Consider the following 15,056-nt stretch of genomic DNA (forward strand, 5'->3'; position numbering starts at 1 on the left):
TCAGTGATATGAAATCAAAAGCCAGATTGAAAATTATCAAAAGCTTGTTGTTGGCTGAGTAGGCAATACATTGATCAGTGACAGCGGCTTCAAGACATTTTGACATGAAAGTAAGACTATAAATTGTTTTTAAGCAGCAGTTTAATGACAGTAGTTTTAAACACTGAGGGCACAGAGGTCATTAAAAGTGACTTGTTGATATGCAAGTCATTAATACAGGAAGCAGTTCCTTAGGCCTAAAAAAATGAGAAGAGCTCTTGGCAGGGTTATTCTGCAAACAGGAAACCAGGATTTTTATTTATGTTAATCACATAATAGAAATATGCTGTTCTGGCAGCTGAGGGTGCACATGTATACTCCTTTTAAAGTCTCGACCAACACGAGAAGAAAAGTCACTTTTTTTGTCATACTCCATCTACTCTCAAGCGTTCTAAAAACCAGAGTCAAGCGTTGAGCAAGGCACTATTGAGAAACTCTGTGAGGTTTTATTAATTAGTTCTCAGAGTTTCTTTTTCATCCCCATCCTTTCTGTTCTTCCTCACTTCTCTGGATATAAAAGTCAGATACATGAAGCAATGCAGAGTTGCATTTACACTGATATTTTCAGTGTCAAGATTCATCGTCTCAGGTTACTTTCCATAAAATCCAGGACCTTTTTCCAGGAATCTTCCTGGGCAGCAGCGTGGGGTGCAGGGTGACCTCCCCACAGAGTGAAAACTGCAGGAGAAACAAAACAGGGAAGTGTTAACAATTATTATTACATAACCTTTATCTAAATGACCAGTCTAAAATAAGGGGTCACCTTTTTTTGGTTTGACGATCCACAGAGATGCCCTTGAGTTTGGTGCGTATGGCGGTTCAATAAGGTGACCAGCGCCGGGGTACGACAAACGAGTAAACAGCTGAGATTTTCCTGCAGCCTTCAGGGTCTCTTCGATCTGATGAACAAATAACAACAACAAAAAAAAAACAGCAATGTAACAACTAAATACTGAATCCTTTCCCATTGCCAATAGACCAGAGCAGTGTACACAGCTCTGCAGCAGAAACGTGTGCCTTTGTTTTTTGTTTTTTTTTCATGGTGTGTTACGTGTAACATCACAGTCAGGCTTTAAAACTGGTAAGTAAACAGCAGAAAGCAGAATGGGGGCCAGAGAAACTGTTGGAGTTGGTACTTTTTTTCTACATCTCTCACTTATTCACTCTCTCTGTTAAAACTGAGTGATTTGGAATAATGTTTGAGCGCTACTTGGGTGCAGACTGACAGTATTTTGTGGCAGCGCGTCATTGTATCCTGTCCGTAAAGGGGTTAAAATGAGCGTGCCCATCCAGGTGTTGTATTTCCATCACTGCCAATCAGAGCCAGAGCTGATAAATACCCGTTACCACTGCATAGTCATTTGACCCTGGTGTGAATGACAACTGTAACCTTTCCCTTTGAAAAAAATGCCCGATGTTCGTGGGTGTTTGTGTTTTTTTTTTGTTGTTGTGTTGTTTTATCGCAGTGGAAAAGGGACATTAGAGACTGCTGTGCTCTGATTTTAATCTTGCTAGTTAGATAAGCTAGATAGTGGTAACATAAGGCTGTTAATACCAACCCTGTTTGCATAGCTTTTCAGGAAGCCGGTTATTAAATCTGCAAAGTTAGGCTCAAAATTGGCGATGAAACAACTGGCATGGCCATTTTCAAAGGCCTCCCTTGACCTTTCACCTCATGATCTCTGAATGAAAATAGGATACATGGCTACCCATGAATCTCAACTAAACTTAAGAGAGCTTCTTCCCAGGAAATGTTTTGCTCCTTACAATCAATATATGCCTTCAAAATAAAGCTGTATGTTTGTAGTTTCAAGGAAAATGATATATCCGAAGAACAATGAATCACCTAACACATGCATAAAGACACAAAACAGATTAAAACAGTACTATTGTGGAATTCAAACTGTTAACCAAACCAGTATTATTCTCTGCTCATCAGATAATTAGTAATATTCACTGTAAAATAATAAAACAAAGTATATCAGGATGCGATTTCCTCACTCATCATATGGACAGTCTTCATCTAGCCTCTATAACAAGAAAATGTAACAGAATCTCTGAAATATAATGTGTTTTTGACTGCTCAAATATTTGACTAAACAAAAAACACGTAAAACAAAACACTAGATGGTTTGCACTGAACATTTATCCAGGAATGCTTTATAATTGCTTTCCAACATTTATCATTTGCATTTGTGGAAAAAAACGGTAAAATGAGACAATTTACCACATCTGCGTTCTCGATGCATGAAGCGTTCAGGTCATCTTCACCCACTATGTACATTAATGGACAAGCCAGGTTCTCTAACTGCAAGAAGAAGAAAAACAAAAGATGTCATTCTGCAGCAAAGTTTGATTCATAGATACTGATTATTATTAGCCATGTTGACTGTTTAGTCCTCACCTTCACTTTACTCTTAGGGTTAAGGTATGTAGGCGATGAGATCTCCTTGAAAGTTACATAGCCTTGATCATCATACCTCCAGTATTTCTGGTTACTAAAAAGACAAATTGACCACTTCTCATATTATTTCATTCAATCAGTCTTAGGGGAATCTTTCAAAAACAACCTCTGTGATTCAGATTTTTAGCTTCTCAAATTCCTAAAGTCCAGATTAAATACCAGAAAAGCAATTTTCCTGGCTCTCAATCAATTACACAATTACATTTACAATTACACAATTACATTATAACTGTTATTTTACAAGACTAAAACCAATAAACTTCACCCCTGATAACAGACCTGATCACATCAGGGTGACTCCTGCAATAATCTCACAGTATTGCCTTGACAATAATATCCTTACGGTTGCATTTTTAATTACCAATAGTGCAGTGCCTGTTCAAAACATGCCTGTTGGGAATGGGGCAATTGATATGTTTTTGTTGCTTATAACTTATTTGAGAAGAAGTGTTGTACTTCATCCGTTGTGAGGAGCAGGTCTGAGGAGGAGCAGGAAGGAGGAGGAGCCTGGCTTGAGTAGAGACAATATACTGCAAAGTGGACTGACATCAGATGTGGGGCCTTTTTTTGCCCAACCTGCAGCAGAGCACCAGGCTCCTTGGCATCATGTTGTTTGACTGTAAAAAATAAAGGGCCAGTAGCAGCAACATTGATACCAGTCTTCCTTGATGTATACTGTAATTCAGGAAGCACAATGTTAGATTTTTTGTCAACATCCAGTATGCCCATATATAACTACTCATTTAGCTGATAAATGTCAATGTAAAATTAAAAAATTATGCAAACTCTTATTATGATGGCCCACCAGCAGATGGAGACATAAAATACAGTGCCTTTTAGTGTATGTTATATTCATTTATTGTATAAAATCAGAAAAAAACGTCAACTTAGGGTTTATATTGAACTTTGCCAATTAAAAACATTAAAAAAAAAAAAACCCATACATCTATTTGTAATATCAGCAGAAGTTGGCATGTTGGCCGGTACTATATTTAATTTTAAAGCCAATACTGGCTGATACCAATGGCATGCCGATATTAAGTCCCTAAATAGTCTTAAGAATATTTTACACAGTCCCTGTGCAATCGTCTTCACACAGAGAGCAACGTTATTTATCCAGCTCGGGTAACGGCTCGACTTGATGAACTGTAGCTTGTTGTCTCACTTACAATGGCATTGTTTGTGTTCTGTGTTTTGCTTGTTTTATTGATCCAGGAAGTTTGAATTTGTGAATATCTTTACAACTTTATTGAACTGGTTAAATCAGACAGTTGCTGTATCCTCCCCCTAGTACTGCTAACCGGCACATCTTTCATACCCCTTTTCCACCAATATGGAACCAGTTCTGTTCCCACAACTACTGTCAAATTGCTCAGAGCATTTTGGCCAAAAATTAATTGGTTCAAAACCAGAAAAAATGAGTTCTCAACTCTAACCAAAAAATATCTTTTTTTTCCTAAACTTAAGTGCCATTCGTGATGACATGGGTGGGCATGTCATTATCTACAGGATGTAAAGAAATGGCAAAGAAGACCAACAAAAGAAAGAAGGGAGTTTGTAGTGGTGTTATTTATAGTCCATGTTATTTTTCTAGTAAAAACAAATATGTTTTATGACAGAACAAAGTTTCGCACGTAAATAATGTAATCTGTGACTTTGCTACTCCTGTTTACTTCGTTGTGCATAGTACAAAGGCTTCCATTGATGACACATCCTCGATTACAACGCCTCCACTGAAAACTTTTGTATATGTGGGCTGGTTCGCTAGCTAACACCAAGGTTCCAAGAATCCTGAAACCTCTGGATGAGTGTTATTATGGCAAAGAAAAAGACACTAAAGATTGTGATTACTCGCATTCATAAACACGGTTAAATACACACTGTGAGGCTGTCTTACTGAGACTTGACTCACAGTCTGCAGAGCCCTGGAGCCCCTCCACAATGCTCCGCAGTGCCACAGAGCATTGCTCAATTGTTTTTTCAATTTTCATTAAAATTAAACACGTAGCACGTCCAAATTGCCCAGGAATACACCTGCTGAGTGTGAAGTAGATCAGATGAACAGTTCTCAAGATATGTGAAGGACACAGGAAGACAGACGGACAGACAGAAATTCCTTGCTTTCTGGTTTAGATTTACCTATTGACGTGTTCAGTCCTGCCATCTGCATCTGAGAGCTTGACGGTACTTCCTATTGGTCCGTTGATACAGATCAAACAGGATGGCTGAAACGGTTTGACATTTCAGGCATATGGCCCGATCTACTGATCAAACTATAATTTTTAGAAACTGATGACAGAGAAAGGCCTTTTCTGACTTACTTTGACATCAATCTGAGTGGCTATTCGAAGAGTCAAGTAGACTCCGTAGGAGGAACCGATGATCCCAATTCTGTCGCCACAGACCTGATGATGATCCTGAAGAAGTTTAAATGCTGACTGTCCGTACAAAACAAACAAACAAAAAAATAAGTATTTTGAGGGAATGACATACTCATTAACGTATATATGAGTTTTATGTGAGTGAGATGTATTGATGTTGCACAAAGAACACAGAACAAGGTCTCATCTTACTTTGAAATATGAATCACCAACATTGATACGTCTCAATGGTCCAGGCAAATCTCTGTGATTGAAGTAGGCAAGCGACAAGCTCAGTAGCCCCTGGATGCAAAAAGGGCAGAGCGGTACTCTACCAGACCTCCCCCCATTCCCCAAAGGTCCAATATGGCTGGAAATGGACCTGGGCCTGCAGGAAATCAGTATAGAAGTCGCTGTTCAAAGTACACGGTCTGTGCACAGCAACCTTAAAATCTGTGAGTGAATTCTTCAAATCTGGTGCTCACTGGGCGTAAAAACATCGTCCCGACAACACCATCCTGGCGAATCTCTTTTCTTTGTACGCCTGGTGCCATGTACCAGCGCTCAGTAGCTACTGCAGCTAGCTCAGTGCTCTGTCTCTCACTGGGTGTAACGTGGCCCTCAAGTAAAGACATTTGCACTACATATGGAGTCTCTACATCTTTCTTTTTCAGCCTGGAAGAAAGACCACATTTACAGAGATGTTGGGCTTAGCTATTGGATAAGACAATGCAGAGTTACACACAGTGGGGTTTGATGCCACAAACTTCTTTAAAATTTTCTTAAGCTCTCAAAGAGCTTCTTTTCACCACGTGCCTTAAACCTTCTCTTGCACCAGGAGCCGGCTGTAGTCCCCAGAACAATCCCATCGGCTCACAGCCCAAATATGAACCCCCAACTGAATGATCCCTGGCCACTGTTGAAGAGACAGAAACAGAGAGGAGATTGCCAAATGTCTGCATAAAAATCTAAATGATTCAGTCGATCTAATTTCTAAAGACTGCAGTCACAATACACAGATTCAAATGGATTTTTTTTATCAGTCATATTTTACAGCTCAGATTTAGTTGAAATGTACCACTTGGTTTGGCTTCATTACTCTTTTAGTGTTTCAAATCCTCTTTTTGTTTGGAGTAACATTTTAAGTTTTGTTAAATGAGATGTAAACACTAAACTACCTTCAAGAAATACAAAAAATGGCAGGGTTGTTGCAAAAAATTAGGTTTTTACATTTATAATGTAACTACTATGTTTTCTTGAAATTGTAACATGTTTAGATAATACATTTATGGTAATTACATTATTACAACAGCATTACATTTAATCCAACTGGGAATATAATACTGTACCACGAAACTCACAGTTGACAGTGCCATCTGCATCTGTGTTATAGTGGGCGAATGCTTCCCACAGGTCACCTTCATCACTGTGCATTTGTGCACACACTGTGACGGGACAGCGAGGGGGCAGGAAACTTCCTTTAATGCAGATCTGTTCATCTATGAGGGCTCGAGCAGGAGTGGCTGTAAAAATGGGGGCTTGCCTGAAGCTGCTCTTCCACCGAACTCCACCTACAGATAGAAGAAAAATAGACCTGTGAAATGTAATGTGTTACAACAGTTACTCTAGGTTTTATTGCAGATGAAAGTTTGTTTCAAATGTTCTAATGTCAAAACTTTAGATTTTGTGTCATGTCTCAGAGGGCTGATAAAGATCCAGCAGACAAAATGTTAACATTTTTATTCATTTGGTAGATGATTTAGTCCATAGCAACTTACACACTTCCTCCCAAAGCCACCCACTGCTGGGCCTCTGAGTGGCATCTAGGGGCCGCTGAGGTACTGCCAATTGGTTAGATTAAATTAAAAAATACATTTTTTGATATGTTAGAAAACTAGTTATACGGTTAGTTGTTGTTTTTTTTTAATATCTAAGTGCTCAAGACTTTCCATACATAAAAAAGTCAAATTAACATACAAAAATTTAAGTGACCAGTTACATTTGACTATCACCACATCAGTCTGGACACATCATTAGGCAGAGACAAACGTGTTTTGCCTCTGTTGGTTAGATGACCTTGCCTGGAATGCAGCTGTTGTAATACTGCAGTATTACAGTGGCACATTTACTCAGTTTTCAAAGTATACTTTTATGTCCCAGCTTGCACACAAGCTCTCCAATAACCCCGAAAAAGACAAGAAAGGATAATATTCGTACCCACAGCGTGATGCAAACATGTCAGGCTCCTGTGTACACTGATGCGTGGTAACATCTTTGTTTCTATGAGCTGTCGTATTGTTGTCAAACTCACATGAGCTCTGATCATTATGGTGTTTTTGTCTCCCCTATAAAACAGAAAGTAGTGGAGGTCAAACAGTCAGATGCATGAAACACTCCAGAGTCATGTCAAGTGACATACTTTAAGGTTAATCTGCCCCATCTACGGAGGTGCAGTTACACATTAAACCTTACAACTGACCTACGGGGGACCTGAACACTCTGCTGCAAACATGTGTCAGGCTCAGACTTGCTCCTCCACAGACCTTTGTCCTACATAACTTACCAAACCACTGCAAGATGCTTCACTTAGACTGGCCAAGTCATGAAAAATGTAGATTTTTCCAGTGTTCTGGGACTGTTTCAAAGTATCCTCTACTTTTGCAAAGAGAACCAACACTGCGATATAAAATGTATATATTCTGTTACAATTAAGCAATGCATTTAGAACTGCACTTAAGTGAAAGTTCAGAGGTAAAGTATCAAAAGTAATAGTGCTTTTTACAATCTACAAAGTGTTTTACTCTCTAATTAAACTAATATTACTGACAGCATTTAAATGTAATAGCTAGTTCTGGGGAAACTCACTTAAGCTGTTTTTTTTTTTTTTAATTTACTTTTGGGATGTTTAAGAATTCATTTGTGAAAAAATACACATTTCATAATCACATTTAATAATCATATTTTACAAACTGATCAAGAGTTTATTTTTAAAAGAACCTAAATGCAAATGCAGTAGAGTAAAAGTTACTTTGTTTCTTTCTGAAATGTGTAAGTATAAATAGGCATAGAATAAAAGTAATCAAGTACAAAAAACTTACTTAAACACAGTACTAATGTAAATATACTAATCTGTAATATCACAAGTTTCTCATTCTGCTAAAAGTTGACATTATATTTAATTAGCCATATTTCATAGACTGCCAGTGATTATTGTTCTGATTAACCAAAAATATATTGGAAAAGATAAATATTTATTAATGAAATAAAAAACACATGCAATATCTTTTGCTATTGTATGTACTATTGCGGAGTCGCAGTTTATGCAGTTTTCTACTCCACTCCTCTCCTCTGATAGTTCAATGGTAATTATTGCAATGTCATAACACAACAACAGTTATCAGCAATAGATCTTTTGGACAGTTCTCTGCTATTCTGGATAAATGCAGTGACTGCAGCACAGAGTATATTTTATAGTATTACTCATGTATTGATATAATTTTCAACATGCTCTGAAAAATCTTGAAATGAAAAGCAAAGTGTTGAAGTACCACTGTCGTCGCCCTCACCTGACCTCTCAGTAGTCCAACTGACTTTGCAGCTCCCGACTAGCCCTTATTCTGTTTTCACACAAGGCTGACACAGATTTTCACCTGGCTGTTTTGCGACCACTGGCAGCCCCCCAGCATCTTCTTCTTAGCTTTTGAATTGCAGCTTCCATCCAAAATGTTACATTACTGCCAACTACTGGATTACAAGTAAAATCTCAACATCTTCCCACCCATTTCCGACTCTTATCTACGGCATATTTGAGTGATCTTTGTGGTAGGGAATAGTATTGCGAAGAGAGAAAAAGATTACGACAATATGAGTATTGTAATATTGTTGATTGTTGCTGATTTTTCTTATCTATCTGGTAAAAAAAAAAAAAGTTTTTTTTTTAACTTGGGTTTGTAACCCATTGTATTTAAAACCCCGTGTTTTCCTTTGTTTGCGAGAGGCTTAGTTAATTATCATAAACCAATAAAAGATCTTTTTTTTTTTTTACAGGCAACGGAATCTTAACATATTATTGAAATATATTTATAAATAAATAATAAATAAAATAACCATGGACTATAAACTATATGCTACATATGTTGCTTTCCCCTTATGTCTTCATTCTTCATAACTTACTATTATTTCACATTTATGTCATTTCTTTATTTTTTATTTTTATTTTATAGCATTTATGTCAATTATGTTGTTACAGCCTCCGGAAAAACAAGGAAATAATTACAAAATAAAAGTTACACTTCTATTAGTGCCTCGTGGACGGCACAAATATAGCTATGACATAATAAATTGTGAGAAATATTTCTTCTTTAGTGTGCATAAAACTCCTTTAGCAGGAAAAGCAACAAGATTGTCTCAGCAATTCATCCAAAGTATTTTACATTGAAAAGAAAGTATGACGCGTTAAGTTTTCCTTCCGGATCCACCGCCGTGACTTCCGTGTTGTTAACAAGGTACATCTAGTCGACTACAAGGTCCGTTTTATAAACGGTAGAGTTGACAAACAGCAAGAAACCGAGGGGGTTATCGTTTACACGGCACATGAAAACTTTGTAATCCAGTGTTCAGGTTCGTATCACCCGTGTCTATGCTTTGTTGAACGTGTTCAGCCGCTGTTCTTAAAGAGAGCAGCTATGCTAACACGGGCAACTTATTGGTCATGTTTCTGTACCGTTACACGAGAAGGAAACCTCGGTGTTGGTGTTGTTTCCATCCACGGCGAAATGTCCGTGTCATCCTGGCCTTTATGTTTGTTTTAAGCGAATGCCACAGTGGTTTTTGAGTAGTTTAGTCGCCCACGAGAAGGCGCTAACAGCCTTTGTTTGGTTAACGTTAGCACCATTGAGTTTGTGTTGGTGGACAGCTAGCTTCGTGTTAGCTTGCTCACACTCACAGTGTAAGCATACGTGACACTGTTACGCCGGGGGGAGATTTATTCCAGGTATTTCGTGGACACTAACAAGGCTCTTCACGTCCCCATAGCGTAATTACATACAGTATGACTGAACTTGCTCAATATTCATAAAACTGCATGGTAGCCAAGGCTGTTGTATTACTGATATGCGAGCTTATCTATAAAGTGATGTTCTCATACAGATGTTCATGTTTACAATAAGCCGTATTCTTGGGATGGTATTATAATAGCCTTTCTCTTTACCATCAGCATACTAATTAGACATCACACCCGTCTCTTAAACCAGTATAGCTTACGTAGTCAGACGGACAAAACTAATTATTGCAGATATATTTTTATCGGTTTAATATCATATGTCATTTGTTAAATAACACATAATGACAGTACAGATATACTAAATTATGTTTGAGGTAATTTTGAAACTGTGCCCCAATCATCCTACATATTATAGACGGATTACAGATAGTTGTGTATGTTTTGCGGTTGTGTAAAAAACAACTGTTGCCTGATGTGGTGTTTACGGATTTTTCAAGCTTTCCAGAATCGCCCTAAAAATTTAATATTGTTCTGGAAATAACAATAAAGCTCAGCCCGAGCCTCCTAATTTTACTTCTTAGCTGTATAGGAAGGGTAAGGTAGCGCAACACAATGTATCAATATTATTGATTTGAGACTACATGTAATCTTGGATATTGAATGTTGTTGTTGTTGTTGTTGTTGTGAAAGTGTTGTCTTTTGTAGTTTTAAAAAAAAGCTTTATTACAGTAAAACAACACAATTTTCTGGACTTACCAGGCTATTGTAGTGGTTGCTTTATTTGCCTTTACCCACTTAATGATCATAATGACGTTATTTTTGATTATTTATCAAAAATCTCATTGTGTACGTATTTTGTGAAGGCACCAATAGTCAACCAAATTGTTGCAATATGGAGGCACTTGGTCAGAAATATTGTGATGATCTTCTTAGTATTTCCCAGCACTTATTTAAGGTTTAAAGCAGGTATAAAAAAGGGGACAAGATTGCATTGAAAACATTCCTGGCTTGTTGACAGTGATAGGTAGTAGCTGACTCTGCGAGGGGAAGGGAAATATGGACTGTTTGTACTGCTTAAACTAATCACACACTATTCACACAGCAAATATCCCAAGAATAAAGTGTCACACAAAAAGTATGTGACATTTTACTGCCTTTACATAGCATAGAGCTCATTGTGAGCTCCAATCCTTAACTTTGCTTGGTTTTCAAGCACTCTTACCTCTTTCAACACCTAAATCTGTGCTCCTTTTGAGATAAGGAGACAACTGTTTATAATGAAGCGGTTTGAATAAGATTCAAACCCAAGATGTAAAAAAAAAAAAAAAAAAGTTGTGTTTTTCATTAATTGTAACTCTCTGTTTCAGAATTTAAGCTCACCTGCAGGTCACACTGGATGGCCAAGGTGGTAACGGTCGAGGCCAGCTGTTAACATCCTTTGGGCCTGTACACGTAACATCGCTCTACGATGGCCAGTAATTTCCGAAGCTACATCTGGGACCCGGTCCTCATTGTGAGTCAGATTGTGTTGATGCAGTGCATCTACTACAGCTTCCTGGGCCTATGGTTAGCAGGAGTGGACAGTCTGGTGCAAACTAGTCGGTCACTGGACCAGATCTTCAGCTATGAAGTAAGTTATAACATTTCTGCCAGTTTTGTGACGTGTGTTTGTGGCACATTTATAGACTCTTAAAATGGTGTTTACATCTCTGCATTGCTTTGGCAGGTCCTTGGTTTTGCAACGATGCAGGGCAGACTTTCAATGATGGCATTCATCCTAAACTCTCTTACCTGGTGAGTAATGTCTTCAATATTTTATCTGTGCATTCTGAGAGATTATGGCTGTGACATATTTGCTAAAATGCGATTGTTTAAGCATTCCACAATAAAATAACAAAACACATTTATTCACACTTGCAACTGAAGGATTTCCACCACAGAGAATAAAAACAAAAGACAATTTCTCTAGATTTGATACGTGGCAAGACTTGGACTTGAACAACTTTGAAAAGAAATCCACACAAATCTTATCTATAACATAAATGAACATGGCTGATAACTTTTCTGTGTCACTGCTCCTGCTCCTGCAGCGCCCTGGGCCTGTGGTTCTTCATCCGCCGCGGAAAACAGTGCCTGGACTTCACAGTCACTGTCCACTTCTTCCATATGATTGGCTGCTGGATCTATAACGCTCATCTTCCAGCTGCCCTGTCCTGGTGGCTCATCAATGTAGCATGCATGGCCTTGATGGCTGTAATCGGAGAGTACTTGTGCATGCGGACTGAGCTCAGGGCCATTCCAGTCAATAGTGGACCCAAATCTAACCTGTGAATCATTTCAGACACCACGCTGGAAATCTGTGGACAGTTAACTCACCGAGGAACTCGCTCAGAGAAGGTTATTTTCACTGCTTGCAAAAAAAAAATGGAGCATGAACCTCCATTGGTGTAGATGTTGGATTGTCATCCATCTCCCCTTCGAATGGCACACCAGATGAACTGATCTATTTATTCATAGCTGTCTGCTAAATGTTGGACAGTATTAACTCTGTAGCATATTAAGATACATATTTTATTGCTTATAAAAGCAGACGACAGTTTACACCTTTCTTTGAGCTTTTTATTCCTAGTAATTTCATTTTTGTGATTTTAAGTAAAAAAGCATGAGCATCCCATTCCCTCATTTTAAGATTTGCGGTATATCTTTCTTTTTTTGCGGGTATGTGCACTTCTGCAGTGACAAATTGAAACTTCAGAGCAAATACAAACGGTCTTAAAGAGCAGCAGGAGAGACATTTTCCCCTCTCTGTCTGTCTGTTGGTGTGATTACAAGCTGGCTGGGTTGACAAACATCATGTTACTGGATATTTTGGTTTTAAAACGCCCCAGCTACCCCTTACTACAATTTAGAGGTTTCACTGTGCGGAATTACCTATCACAGCTTTTATTGTTTTCTAAAAGCCGCATATAAAAGTGACTTATTGTGTAACAAGTACAATGTTCAAACAGGCAGGTTATAGTTTTCTGACACAATAATCAGTCGCGTCAATCCAAATGAGGGAATGTTTATAGTCTCACTATACAATTAGTCAGATGCATAAAATCAGGGGTTTTTTTCCAACTTTTCTGAACGAAGTCGGTGTTTTCAGTCTCACGAAGCTCAGTTCGGGCCTTCCTTGTTAAGCTTGTACAGCAATTTGCACAGCAAGTGTTGCTTGTTTCCGTCTCTTTATGTTATGATGTATTATGCAGACACGGTGGCCACTTTGGGGACAGTTTGTCAGCCGCCAGCTGCGTTCTGACAGCAAACTGTCTGTGTTTCTGAAAAACTATTACTCTTTGTGGGGACATGATGTAAAAAGTTTGCAGCACTGATGGTTTCTGGAACAATGTCAGCTAGTGATGGCTGGATGCATATTGTCTAAATTAACTGCATATTGCAAGAGTTTGACAGGTCCTATAACACTCATATCTTAACAACCTTTGCAGCCTTTGCAGCTGTAATAGTACGGACTATGCAGAGTCTGGTTTTTTTTTTTTTTTAATTAGGTTTCTAAAGTGTATTTTAAGTACATCATTATGTATTAAAAAGTTGTACAGTAGTTGGACATGATGGGGAAAAATCCTTTTTTGCTTTTGTGCTGAGAGTCCGATCAAAACCACTCTCATGTCTGTCTATTAAATATAAAGCTCCACCCAGAAAGAGGTTTGCTTAGTTTTGACTGGAAACTTGGAAAAAGCTATTCCCTCACCTAAAGGTAATGAAATTAAACCCAGCACCGCCTAGAAGAACACTTCACTGACAAAAGACCATTTATACATCGATCAGACATGCTTTGTTTTTGAATTTGTTGAAGAACACGCCTCTGTGGAAAACTGCAAACATATTGATTTATTGATTGATTGGCGACCCGTGTAACAACAGCAGAACATCCATTTAGAAACTTTGACATAATTCATGCAGTATAACCCAAATCTCTTTAATCCAGTCGTATGCTCATTACTTCCCAAACACATGCATTTTTACTAAAAAAAACAAAACAAAACTTAGTACTGGAGTTCAGCTTTGGAGAGAGGATAGGTGAGTTTCACTTTCAGTTCAGTTTTAGAGATTATAGTGAAAATGCATGCGACTGGTTAAATTAGGCTTGACTTAAACTGCACTTGTGTGAGGCTTGTTTTTTATAGTTCTGATGTCATTAATTGTGGAACCCAATCAATCAAATCAAAATGTTGTCCTTTTTTTCTGTGGAGACATGGGAGATAAATAAGTTTTCTTTACAAATTCAGGCTATCACGGCATGACTAAGTGATATGCAAATGCTACATTTTGGATGAAGTTTTCATTTAAGCTCACTAATTAACACATTTGATTTTGTTTGATTAAAACTGAAGTGTAAAAAGTTGTGGTTTTGTGCCAAACTATTTGGCTGGAGATACTTCCTGGAGTCCGGTTAGCAACTACAACTTTTCTTACAAATTACACAAGATATTATGTGTTAATTAATGAGCTCTAGGGGTGCTGGTAGGTGTATTTTATTATCTTTTTTTTTTTTTTTTTTTTTTTTAAAAGATTTCTGAGGTTTTTTGTTTTTTTTTGGCTTTTTTGTCTTTACTAGACAGGACAGCTTTTAGTGTGAAAGGGGGAGAAGGAGGAGAAGACTTGCAGCAAAGGGCCACATGTTGGAATCGAATCTGCAGCCAGTTTAGCATCACATGACCTCTGTAAATGGGGGCGTTATTATCTTTTGACAGAGCCAGGTGAGATATTTTGCCATTTCTGATCTTTATGTGAAGCTAAACTAACTGGCTACTAGCTCTTGCTTCATACAGTACTGTGCAAAAGTCTTAGGCCACCTTAAATGTTTTAGCAAGGTTATAATGATGATAAATATCTATTGCTCAGTAGGTTCTTTACTAAAATGCAACCAGGACATACAGGAAAAATGTATACAGTATTAAAAATGCAAATATTTCAAATTGAAAGGCTAAAGATGCAAGTATTTAGTGTGACCTCCCTATATTTAGCAAGTCTTGAACTCTCTTGGTCATATAAGATGAGATTGATAGTACTGGTCAACTGATGTATTTATATCAGGTTGTATTCAAAGGATGTCCAAAGCTCAGTATTGATTGTTTGAGCTACCTTTTGTTAAGGTTGTATGATTCCATGTTTCACACTAAATATTGAC

General features: G+C 37.9%; 1 protein-coding gene and 1 pseudogene across 1 annotated transcript; one reads left to right on the plus strand and one right to left on the minus strand.

Annotated features, from left to right (window-relative positions):
* Positions 1 to 141: 141 nt before the first annotated feature.
* Positions 142 to 8,454, minus strand: LOC121953544 (annotated as a pseudogene).
* A 901-nt stretch (positions 8,455 to 9,355) lies between these two features.
* On the plus strand, positions 9,356 to 13,567 carry sys1 (SYS1 golgi trafficking protein). The gene is made up of 4 exons (XM_042500703.1): positions 9,356 to 9,483; positions 11,233 to 11,495; positions 11,592 to 11,659; positions 11,956 to 13,567. The coding sequence occupies exons 2-4, from the start codon at positions 11,334 to 11,336 to the stop codon at positions 12,194 to 12,196; spliced, it is 471 nt and encodes a 156-aa protein (XP_042356637.1). The 5' UTR covers positions 9,356 to 9,483; positions 11,233 to 11,333; the 3' UTR covers positions 12,197 to 13,567.
* Positions 13,568 to 15,056: the final 1,489 nt, after the last annotated feature.

Source organism: Plectropomus leopardus, chromosome 2 (assembly GCF_008729295.1).
Source record: "Plectropomus leopardus isolate mb chromosome 2, YSFRI_Pleo_2.0, whole genome shotgun sequence".
Classification (NCBI taxonomy): Eukaryota; Metazoa; Chordata; class Actinopteri; order Perciformes; family Serranidae; genus Plectropomus; species Plectropomus leopardus.